Here is a 12851-nt window from a genome sequence, read left to right on the forward strand (position 1 = left end):
CACTTTCAAAGGGTAAACATTCTGACATGTGAATTATTTCAGTAAGACTATAATTTAAAAATAAAAATCTAAAGACACTAATAAGGTTAATCTTTCCAGACCTCACTTAATTTGCAAATATACCATATTTTCAATGAGCACTTATTCTATTTTTGTCGCATAACAGGGCTATCAAGATGCATAACATGACCCTCCACCCTCAGGGAGTTTCCAGACTGGCAGAGGACATGCTCCACAGAGCCTGCCAAACATGTGCAGAACCCTGTACTCTGGATAGAGAGCATTTGAAAAGAAGGGCACACAGTATACTTGTTAGAATAAAAACAGCTCTGAATTACAGATCAGAGAATAAACAATTTTTTACATACTATGCATACGTAGGGAGATTAGCAATCTTGGAGGTACAATCATCACACCAATCGTCACTATCAGGAACAAGTTTCCTGACCATCTGCAGCCCAAATCAGAATACAGCGTGTTCTTTTTCCCTTTGTCTTCCTTCCCCTTGCCTACATTCCATATCCTGTTGACTGGTGATAATTAGGTAAAAAAGTGATTGGTTCTGACTGATACCAGACAGCTCAGGGATAGGGTGAGCCCAGTGTTTTCTGACATGCTTCCTCTGTAAGACGCCCCATGTAGAGACAGCAACCGACTTACTTCTGTATTCCCAGTGCCTGCCACATAATAGTAGGTGTTTACTGAATAAGAAAATATTCCTACAGCACAGACATTATTTAAAACAATCTTTGAACACACCAATACCATTCTCATTCTCTACCTTCTGGGTATCTCACCCTTTTACTCTGTGACACATAAAATTAAATTTGATAAAGAACAGATGTCTAATTATTTAACTTAATTTTGGGAGTGGACAGAAGAAAAGAGGAAAGGATGCACACGGGGATGAACACATTTCAATTCTTATACATTAAAATGTATTCTCCTAACTGAGTTAAAGGCTGTATATAAAACACACTTGTTTGTAAAAGGAAGGAAGCTGCTGTGTTGAAGGCATCTCGATACAATTTAGCTGATATTGCTTAAAATTCAAAACCTATTTCGTATATCTCTATGTTTAGATGAACTCTGGGGTCTTGGGCAAATCACTTAACCTTAATAAGTCTTGGATTCCTCCTTTCTAAAGCTGGAATGATAATACCTAATCTGTCTCTCAGGATTGTTAGAGTTAAATGGGAAAAAGTGTGAAACCCTGCTATGAATGATCAACAGCATTATCAGCATCATCACTGCTATTACATGCAGCTTGCACACACTCAAGGCTTATACAATTTACTCAGCAAACAACCACTGAAACCATACTGTCTCTCCTATGAAGTATCATGTAATATTTTTCCAGAAAATAAAATGACCTTGTTGGTCCTTTTCTGAGAGTGTATCCCAATCACTTTGTATTCAGAAATCTAAAAAAATATGAAGAGGCTTCCTAAATTCTTAGGTCCCAGTAATATAATTCCTTGATAAATTGAAGCTCAAATAAGGAAAATATCAAATTAACTTTTGTAAAAGTTTTATGGAAATCCACGAATGGTGGATTTTAATTCTTCAGTGCATCACAGTATAAGCTACACCTTGAAAGTTACCTTCTTGGTAATAAAAACTACCCACCTTTTCAGCACAGGCTCGTATCACCTCCTAAAAGAAATACAGTAAGTAAAGAAATATTAATAATTTCATCTTAATAAAATACCAACTCTTCAACAGTCAGATGTTAATATTTTAATAACCAAAACCTACATTTGGTAGAGTTTCTTTATTACCCTGCAGTTACCACCATATTGCTTCCAATAAGATGAAAAGCAAATCTAAGTTAAAGACTCACTGACATATTCGTGGTAAACCTAACTGGCCCAAACAAAATGCACGGATAAACGAGATTCTGGAAGGCCCACGTGTAACTACCTCAAGGAAAACACGTCTCCTCAGTGAACTTGGCATAAATACTAAAATTCTGCACCAGGACACTGGTGTGTCTAAAAGACATACCCTGAAGTAAATGAAGTATAATAATTATCCCCGTAGGTACCATAAATATAATTCCCATGTTAATAATATATTTCAAAAGAAATCTAATACTAACACTAAGGAGTGGTGAAGTATATGCCAGTTCTGACGGAGCTAGAGAAAGGAATTGCCTCCAATTCATGCAGCAAGGCCAAGAAAAGGTCACTTTTGAAAAAGAAACTGGTGAACAATCAACAGACTCGATGATTCAAAATCTGCTACTGAGGCAAAAAAACGTACTCAAGTCAATTAACGTGGGCCAGCATGTGTCATCAGCCTAGTACCGAACTACAGAAAAATAACAACTAATGTGGAGCCTAGAGGGAAAAAGAGAACTCAAAAGAGAAATACGAATGTTTTTATCCAGAAATTTCTAAGGGCCAGATACTGAAAGTCTAAAGAACAGTAATCCAATCACTAAAAGCAAACAGTAAACTGACTGTGGACATGGGATTCCGACTGCCTGGACTGCCCATCAGCCCCAGTGCTTACATCCGTGTGACCTTGGCAATACTGCTTTATCTCTGTAAGCCTCAACTCTGTCTTCTGTAAAATGGGGCAATACTAGCACCTACATTATAAGACGGGTTTGAGGATTAACTACAATGAACATGTATAGTACTCAGCACACTACCCAAAATTCATTAGGTCAGTTATTCACCATTAAATACGTGATGTTAGTTATAATCAATCGTTGTAAGGTGAAATCTCCTGTGATGTAAAGAAAATTAACATTTTCCAAAATAGGCATACAGCATTTTAAAATCCATCTGATCCCTATTTCAATGACTCTGCTTAACAATCAACACTGTGGTCACTGACTTGAGTTTCTGGTTAATTTTAAAAAGGGAGAGTGGTCTTGAGTGTTCAGGTAGCTGGTCTCTCAAGGCAGTTGATCATAGGTTTAGTTTAAAACTGGTTAAAAAAAAAAATGGTCAAGCTATCAGAGGAGGAAGGAAAGGGATATTATTATATTAAGTGCCAGGCACTGTGTGAAAAGGTGAGGACACAAGGCACAAGCCAGCACAGTCCTTGCCTTTAAGGAGTTCAAGGCCAATTCTGACTACAAGAACTATTATGGTTAAAGAGCATGAATATTTTTAAGGAAGTTTGTTTCACTATATTTTACCACTTATTTTTTATTTTAACTTTTTTTCTTTTATTTCCTCTAGAGAACGGGGAAGGGAGAGAGAAAAGAGAGGGAGAGAAACATCGATATGAGAGAGAAACATCAAATCAGTTGCTTCTTGCACATGCCCAGACCAGGGACCACACCCGCAACCCAGGCATGTTCCCTGACTAGGAATCAAACTGGCTACCTTTCGCTTGGCTGGATGACACCCAGCCAGCTGAGGGACACCAGCCAGGGCTCACCACCTATCTTTGAGAAAGATCTGACAGTCTTGTATCAACAGAATAACACACTAATTTTAACCAAGCATCCTCCTCCTCCTTGTCATTATCTATTTTCCAGTTTTATGGGCAATACATGGTTTCTGGAGACTTAGGAGTGAGATAGAACTTTTGAATATGTTTATGACACATTCATATCTACTCTTTTTAGAAATACATGTTTCTTTTATTCAGATCTTTATTGAAGTCTTTTCTCTTTACTGTTTAGTTTTTGCATACAAGGCTGTTCCTTTAATATATTTTACATATATATTTACCCAGGTTGGTACTGGAGTGTTGGTGTGTGTGATATGTACATATATGCACACATACACACACTAATATTTTTAAACAAAGAAACAGTTCCTGGGCTGGTCTTTACAGAGATGTCAAGTCAGGAAAGCACGACAGATGATCCTAAGTTCCGTCTGTGTATGGAAGTTACTGATTTTAGAACAAGTACCAGAAAGGAACTATAAGTGTAAGAAAGCCCAGCTTTAAGTAAAGTAACTTACTTCATTCAATTAGTACATATTGGCATAACAATGTAAAATAGGATATGAATGGTTTTCAAAATTCCAATTTCTCAATTGCATAAAATAAACATACTGTGACGGAATCGAGTCTTTGTTTCACTTGCTGTATCTTCATTGAAGAATCCTTAGCGTGGACATAGTCATCAATCTGAAAAGAGCCTTGCTGAGGCAGTTTAGGAGAGGTGCTCAAAGGATCTCTACTTTGGTGTATTCCAGGGAATGGAAACGTTCCATCGCAGCGTTTGAACATTTCGGCCTCCTGCTGGGCGACTGGAAAAATGAATCCATGTCAGTTCAAAGCATTATAGCAAAAGTATAATGAAGTAAATAAGCCACAAAACAGTAGCATTAAATAAATGATAAGAAACCGCATAATACATTTCAAATGCTGAGTAATAATAAGACAAGATGACTGGTAAAATGTAAAATTATTAAGTACTCTAAAACCATAAAGAAGAAAATATAATAATTTCACAGATAACTTCATACCAGACATGTCCTGAAGGCCATGCATATCTTTGTCTGGCAAATATAACAAACTGAGTGGGAGCCTGAGTTGAATATATATGTGGGTAGAAAAAATAATATAAAAAATCAAAGGTATAATATAATTAAAGAACACGCAAAAAATAAAAATAATTATACATGAATCTATTTCCCTAAAACAAAGAGGTAAAAACCATTTCTAACCCCCTCCTAATCTTTATACATATATACATTTTATATATCATGATAAATGCAATTTAACATTTAAAAAATTTAAATGCAAACACCTTTCATATTTACACAGCAATGTGTAATGTAGTTTTCATCTTTAAAAGCTTTACAATATCACATCTAATGAAGCACCATAATTTATTTATGCATTCTTCAATTATTAAATATTTGTAATGTTTTCTGCTTTCCCTCATTACAGATCATGTGTAAGTCCTTCATAATTTAATTTGTTTCTTAACTATTCTTTCTTTGGACTGAATTACTAGAGGGGAATAGATGACTCAAAGGATTAACGCTATTGATGATGATGACGATGATGACGATGATGACAAAGGCACTACCATCAGAAAGGCACTTTATGGTTTTTAGGCTGCTTCAACGTGTATGCTCTCTCTGATCACTTCAAATATGTGAATTTATAAAATTTAATAATGTCTGTACATACAAAGGAAAAATATATAAAATAACCATTTAAAAATGATTTCCTAATTGTTATCAGTCTATTCAGGCTTTTTGCTTCTTCTTGATTCAGTTTTGGAAGATTATATGTTTCTAGAAATTTGTCCATTTTGCCAGGTTGTCAAATTTCTTGGCATACAGTTGTTCACCATTATTTCTTACAATCCTTTGAATTTCTGTGGTATCGATTGTCATTTCTCTTTTGTTTCTGATTTTATTTATTTGGGTCCTCTCTTCTTTTTTTCTTGATGAGTCTGGTCAAAGGCTTGTCAATTTTATCTTTTCAAAGAACCAGCTCCTGGATTTTCTGATCCTTTGAATTGTCCTTTTAGTCTCATGTCATTTAATTCTGCCCAGATCTTGACTGTTTCCTTCCTTCTACTCACTCTGGGCTTTATTTGCTGTTGTTCCTCCAGTTCTTGTAGATGAAGGGTTGGGTTGTTTATCTGAAATTTTTCTACCTTTTTTAACCTGTACTGCTATGAACTTCCCTCTCAGGACTGCTTTTGCTGTGTCCCATAGGTTTTGGGTTGCTGTGTGTTCATTTTCATTTGTTTCCAGATACTTTACAACTTCTTGCTTGATCTCATTGTTAACCCATTCATTATTTAATAGCATGTTATTCAGTCTCCATGAATTTGAATGTTTTTGAGTTTTTTCCTTGAGGTTGGTTTCTAGTTTCAAGCCATTGTGATCCAAGAAGATGCTTGGTATGATTTCAATTTTCTTGAGTTTGTTGAGGCTTGTTTTATGATCTACACATGGTCTATTTTTGAAAATGTTCCATGTGCACTTGAAAAGAAATTGTATTTTGCTTCTTTGGGGTGGAAGGTTCTGTACATACCAATGAAGCCCCTTTGATCTAGAGTGTTGTTCAGTGCCACAACATCCTTGTTGATGCTTCGCTTGGAAGATCTGTCCATTGTCGACACGGGGTGTTAAAATCCCCTACTATGAGTGTGTTGCTGTCAATATCTTTCTTGAAGTCCTCCAAAATTTTCCTTATATATTTTGGTGCTCCCATCTTGGGTGCATATATGTTTACAAGGGTTATATCTTCTTAATGGGTTGTTCCCTTAAGTATTATATAGTGTTCTCCTTTATCTCTTTTTATGGCCTCTATTTTGTCTGATGTAAGCATTGCTACTCAGCTTTTTTTTTCCAAGTCTGCTTGCTGGGAGTATTTTTTTTTTTTACTTTGTTTGTGTAGATCTTTTGTTCAGAGGTGACTCTCTTGTAGAGGGTCATGTTTTCTTATCCACTCAGCTGCCCTATGTCTTTTGACTGGAGCATTTAATCCATTTATTTACATTTAAGATTATTATCGACAGGCACTTATTCATTGCCATTTTTTCTTTGTTCTTGTGTTTCCCTCTCTCTCTCTTTTTCTTCACCTTCTTAAAGCAGTCCCTTTAGCATCTCTTGTAATGCTAGTTTGGCGGAGATGTGTTCCTTTAGCCTTTTTTTTTTTTTTTTATTCTGAGAGGCTCCTTATTTTGCCTTTCATTTTATTTTATTAAAATATATTTTATTGATTATGCTATTACAGTTGTCTCATTTTTCTCTCCCCCTTCACCCTGTAACCCCCTCCCACCAGCATTCCCCCACCTTAGTTCATATCCATAGGTCATACATATAAGTTCTTTGGCTTCTCCATTTCCTATACTATTCTTAACCTCCCCGTCTATTTTGTACCTACCTTTTATGCTACTTACTTCCTGTACCCTTTTCTCCCATTCTCCCCCCCTCCTCCTCCCCACTGATAACCCTCCATGTGATCTCCATTTCTGTGATTCTGTCCCTGTTCTAGTTGTTTACTTAGTCTGTTTTTTTAGGTTCAGTTGTTGACAGTTGTAAGTTTGTGATCATTTTACTCTTCATATTTTTGATCATCTTTTTCTTAGATGAGTCCCTATAACATTTCATATAATAAGGACTTGGTGATGATGAATTCCTTTAATGTGCCCTTATCTGGGAAGCACTTTATCTGCCCTTCCATTCTAAATGGCAGCTTTGCTGGATAGAGTAATCTTGGATGTAGGTCCTTGTCTTTCATGACCTAGAATACTTCTTTCCAGCCCCTTCTTGCCTGTAAGGTTTCTTTTGAGAAATCAGCTGATAGTCTTGCGGGAACTACTTTGTAGGTAACCCTCCTTTTCTCTTACTGATACTTTTAAGATTCTCTCCTTATCTTTAATCTTGGGTAATGTAAGATGATGTGTCTTGGTGTGTTCCTCCTCAGTCCAACTTCTTTGGGACTCTCTGAGCTTCTTGGAAGTCTATTTCCTTTGCCATATTAGGGAAGTTCTCCTTCATTACGTTTTCAAATAAGTTTTCAATTTCTTGTTCTTTCTGTTCTCCTTCTGGCACCCGTATGATTCGGAGGTTGGAATATTTAAAGTTCTCCCAGAGGTTCCTAAGACTCTCTTCATTTTTTTTGAATTCTTGTTTATTCATTCTGTTCTGGCTGAATGTTTATTTCTTCCTTCCTTCCAATGATTTTGTCCAAATCGTTGATTGGAGTCCCAGTTTCCTTCCAATCACTATTGGTTCCCTGTACATTTTCTTTTATTTTACTTTGCCTTCAATTCTTAATTTTGCAACCATACTCAGTCATTTCTGTGAACATCCTGATTACCACTGTTTTGAACTCTACATCTGATAGGTTGGCTATATCTTCATCGCCTAGTTCTATTTTTGGAGCTTTGATCTGTTTGTTCACTCGGGCCATATTTTTTTTTGTCTCAGTGTGCCTATTACATAGTAGTGGGTGGAGCCTTAGGTATTTGCCAGGGCAGGGCAACCTATGTCCCTGCATTGTGGTGCTTTATGTAGAAGAGCGGTCCATGAGGGAACAATACCACTTGCTTGGCTTTCAGCTGGCTTTCAGTCACTTCTCCTTCTACCACAAGCAAGTTGGGACTTTCTGGCTGATTCCCAGGTGGGTGGGTTTTGTATGTTCTAGGGCCCTGTGGGTCTCTCCAACAAACTCTCTGTGAGGCTGGGAGTTTCTCCCACTGCCACAATCCCCACTGGATTTTATAGCCAGAGGTTTTGAGGCTTTATTTTCCCACGCTGGAACCCTGGGTTGCACAGTCTGTCTTGCTCCCCAATTGTTCCTCCCAGTTTATCTGCACACAAATGTGGGACTGCCCAGCCTGCCAGCTGCCACCTAGCTGTGAGTCCTCTCCACCCCAGCTGCCCATCTCCACCCCTCCTAGCAGTCTGGATGAATGTTTCTTCTTTAACTCCTTGGTTGTCAGACTTCCATACAGTTGAATTTTCTGGCAGTTCTGGTTATTTTGTTTTTATTTTGTTGTCCTTCTTTTGGTTGTGCAAGGAAGCCAAGTGTATCTACCTATGCCTCCATCTTGGCCGGAAGACCCTGAATTCCATTTTAAATGAGTCTTGCTGGGTAGAAATGAAACTATACCACCAACTTACACCATTCACCAGAATAAACTCAAAATAGATTAAAAAAACTTAAACATAAGCCTCAAAACCATAAAAGTCCATAGGCAGTAAAATTTCAGATAACCCATGAAGCAATATTTTCAATGATAAATCCTGTAGGGCAAGAGAAATAAAGGAAAGAATAAATAAGAGGGATTACTTCAAATTAAAAAGCTTCTGCACGGCTAAAGAAAACATCGTCAAAATAAAAAGGGAGTCAACCATATGGGAAAACATATTTGCCAACAATACCTTGGAGAAGGGTTTCATCTTCAAAATATATGAAGAACTCATATGACTGAATGCCAGGAAGACAAACAATCCAATTAAAAAATGGGCATAGGACCTGAACAGACACTTCTCTAAGCAGGACTTACAGAGGGCCCATAGGCATATAAAAGGATGTCAGTATCAGTAGCCATCAGAGAGATGCAAATTAAAACCACAGTGAGATACCACCTCACACCAGTCAGAATGGTCATCATAAACAAATCAACAAACAACAAGTGCTGACAAGGATGAGGAGAAAAGGGAACCCTAGTGCACTGTTGGTGGGAATGCAGACTGGTGCAGCCACTGTGGAACGCAATATGGAGTTCCCTCAAGAAACTAAACATGGAACTGCCTTTTGATTCAGCGATTCCACTGCTGGGATTATACCCTAAGAATCCTGAATCACCAATTCAGAAGAAGCTATGTAACCTGATGTTTATAGCAGCACAATTTACAATGTCCAAGTGCTGGAAAGAGCCTAAGTGTCCATCAGTAAATGAGTGGATCAAAAAACTGTGGTACATTTACACAATGGAATACTATGCAGATACTATGCAGCAGAAAGAAAGGAGCTCCTCCCCTTTGCAACAGCATGGATGGAACTGGAGAGTATTATGTTAAGTAAAATAAGCCAGGCAGGGAATGACAAATACCATATAATCTCATCTATAAGTGGAATCTAATCAACAAAACAAGCAAGCAAGCAAAATAGAACCAGAAGCATGGAAACAAGGAACCGACTGACAGGGACCAGGGTGCAAGGGAGGAGGATAAGGGAGGAAAGAAAGGGGAAGGGCCTAGTTAAAGAACAAGTATAAATGACCCATGGATATGGACAACAGGGTGGGGACTGACTGTGGGAGCAGGTGGTGGGCAGGGCAGAGGAGAGCAATGGGGGAAAACTGGGACAACTGTAACAGACCAACATTAAAACAATAAAATAAAAACAACAATGATTTCCTTAATTATATACTTTTGAATGGAAGGCATTTCTAAACATGACACAAAAAGAAATGAAACAAAGATGTGCAACATGGAATCCACAGAAGAGCCTTCAAAGATTCTGTAACACTAATGAAGTTACATACAGAAATATAAGTATGTTTGTAAATGTTTCTGGAAATAAGATCCATAACTTTTATCAGATTAGCTATCAAAGATTTGCATGAATCAGAAAACATTAAGAATTGTCAACATAAAATCTGGGCAAATTTTGCTACCTGAATATTTAAAGAGTCTTCAAACAAGCCTTGGCCAGGTAGCTCAGTTGGATGGAACATCATCTCATATACCAAAAGGTCTGGTATATGGGATATATGTGGGTTTGATTCCCAACCAGGGCACATACTTAGGTTGTGGGTTTGATCCCCAACTGGGCAAGTGATTAGTAGTTCTCTCTCCCTCTCTCCTCCTCTCTCTATAAAAATCAATAAATATATAATGGTGTAAAGATAGTCTACTCAATATATGTTCTTGGGAATATTGAACAATTATGTGCAAAAAAATGAAGCTAGACCACTTTCTTACACCATATACAAGAATAAACTCAAAATGGATAAAAGACTTAAATATTAGACTCAAGACCATAAAAATCCTAGAAGAAAAAACAGGCAGTAAAACCTCAAACATTTCTTGTAGCAATATTTTTTCTGATGTATCTCCTCAGGCTAGGGAAAAAGAAAAACAATAAACAAATGGGACTGCAACAAACTAAAAAGCTTTTGCACAGCAAAGGAAACCATTAATGAAATGAAAAGACAACCCATTGAATAGGAGAGCATATTTGCCAATATATCTGAAAAGGGCTTAATATTCAAAATTTATAGAGAACTTATAAAACTCAACACCAAAAAACCAAACAATTCAATTAAAAAATGGATGAAGGAAATGAATAGACACTTCTCCAAAGAGGATATAGAGATGTCCAAAAGACATATGAAAAGATGCTCAATGTCATTAATAATCAGAGAAATGCTAATTAAAACCACAATGTGATATCACCTCACACAAGTCAAAATGGCTATCATCAGTAAATCAACAAACAACAAATGCTGGTGAGGATGTGGAGAAAGGGGAACCCTTTTGCACTGTTGGTGGGAATGCAGATTGGTGCAGCCACTGTAGAAAACAGTATGGAGTTACCCAAAAAAATTAAAAGTAGATTTGCCTTATGAGCCATTGAGTCCACTTCTGGGAATTTATCTGAAGAAACCTGAAACACTAATTCAAAAGAATATATGCACCCCTATGTTCATTGAAGCATTCTTTACAATAGCCAAGATCTGGAAGCAGTCCAAGTGTCCATCAGTAGATGAGTGGGTAAAAAAAGTGTGGGACATTCAAGCAATGGAATACTACTCACCCATTTAAAAAAAAAGGAAACTTTGCCTCTTGCAACAGCGTGGATGGACCTGGAGAACATCATGCTAAGTGAAATAAGCAAGTCAGAGAAAGACAAGCACCATATGACTTTACTCGTACATGGAACTTAATGAACAAGATGAACTAACAAGCAAAACAGAGACAGACTCAGATAGAGAGCAGGCTGACAACTGTCAGAAGGGAGAAGCTGGTAGGGAGGCTAGGGGGATGAAGTAAAGAAAGGACAAAAAGAGAACTCATGGACATGCCCAACAGTGTGGGATTCCTGAGGAAGGGAGGTAGGAACAGATGGAGACGTGACTTGGTGTGGTGAACACACAACGTACTATATAGATGATGCGTTGTATATATAGATGATGCGTTGTAGAATTGCGCACTGGAAATCTATATACCTTTGTTAACCAGCGTTACTCCACTAAACTGACAAAAAGAAGAGAAAAAAAAAACCAAAGGGGACTTACACAACCTGTCTTCAAGTCTTATTATAAAGCTATAGTGATCAAGATACTTTGTTATTGACCTAAAGATAAACAAATAAATGAAGAGTACAGAATAAAGACTCCAGTATTTATGTACAATGGGTAAAAGCAATTTTGGGAAAGAAAGAACACTCTTTCGACAAGGAGCGCCAGAACTGGATATTCACATGTGAGAGAATCTATTCATTCGTACCTTATACCATGTACAAAAGGGAACTCAAAATGAGTAACAAATCTAAATGTAAAACCTAAAGCCATAAAACTTCTAGAAGAAAACACAGGAGAACATTTTTGTGAGCCTGGATTAGCCAAATATTTCTTAGATATAGTATCAAAATCTATAAATGAAAAAATTAATAATTTTGAGCTTCATCAAAAATTCAGGTATTTGTTCTACAAAACTATTAAGACAAATTAGAAGACAAGACAAAGACTAATTGTAGTATCTGCAAATCAGCATCAATTGTACATGGAAAACCTAACTCCCAAAAATCAATAATTACAAAACAAGCCAATTTAAAAAATGGGCAAAGATTTGAACAGACCCATTACTTAAAATGATATGTGGACGGCAAATAAACACGTGAAAGGAGCTCGACATCATTAGTCATTAAGGATAAGCAAATTAAAACCACAATGAAATAGCACTGCATACCTATCACAATGGCTAAAATTAAACAGACTGCCCATTTTGAATTTAGCAAGAATATGGAGGTACTGAAATATTTATATACTATTGGTGGAAGGTTAAAAGGCATGACCACTTCAGAAATGTTTGGCAGCTTCTTAAAAAGTAAACATACAACTACATTAGGATCCAGCCCTTCTACTCTTAAAAATTTATTAAAGAGAAATGAAGGCATATGTCCATACAAAGACTTGTATACGTGAATATATTCACAGCAGATTTGTTTGTGATAGGTAAAAAGTGGATACAATCCAAATGCCCATAAACAGGTAAATGGATAAACAACCTCATATATCCGTACAATGAAACAACACCCAGAAATAAAAAGGTTGACCTATTATTGATAAACTGTAACACACAGATGAATCTCAAAGTAATTACGAGTGAAAGAAGCCAGATAAAACCATAGTACATGGTATGTACTGTTTCACTATATACAATTCTAGA

At 36.9% G+C, this 12851-nt stretch overlaps 1 protein-coding gene across 12 annotated transcripts in view; it reads right to left on the bottom strand.

The window, feature by feature from the left end:
* The window catches only part of AHI1 (Abelson helper integration site 1), a 183274-nt gene that overhangs the window by 112175 nt on the left and 58248 nt on the right, over positions 1-12851 (bottom strand). For all 12 annotated transcript variants that reach the window (XM_053913963.2, XM_053913961.2, XM_053913962.2 and 9 more), the window contains 2 exons: positions 4027-4223; positions 1630-1656 (listed from right to left, as the gene is read on the bottom strand). In XM_053913963.2, coding sequence (XP_053769938.1) covers positions 1630-1656; positions 4027-4223 — 224 coding nt within the window. The remainder of the gene's footprint in view (positions 1-1629; positions 1657-4026; positions 4224-12851) is intronic.

The sequence above is a fragment of the Desmodus rotundus genome, chromosome 11 (genome assembly GCF_022682495.2).
Source record: "Desmodus rotundus isolate HL8 chromosome 11, HLdesRot8A.1, whole genome shotgun sequence".
NCBI classification, from domain to species: domain Eukaryota; kingdom Metazoa; phylum Chordata; class Mammalia; order Chiroptera; family Phyllostomidae; genus Desmodus; species Desmodus rotundus.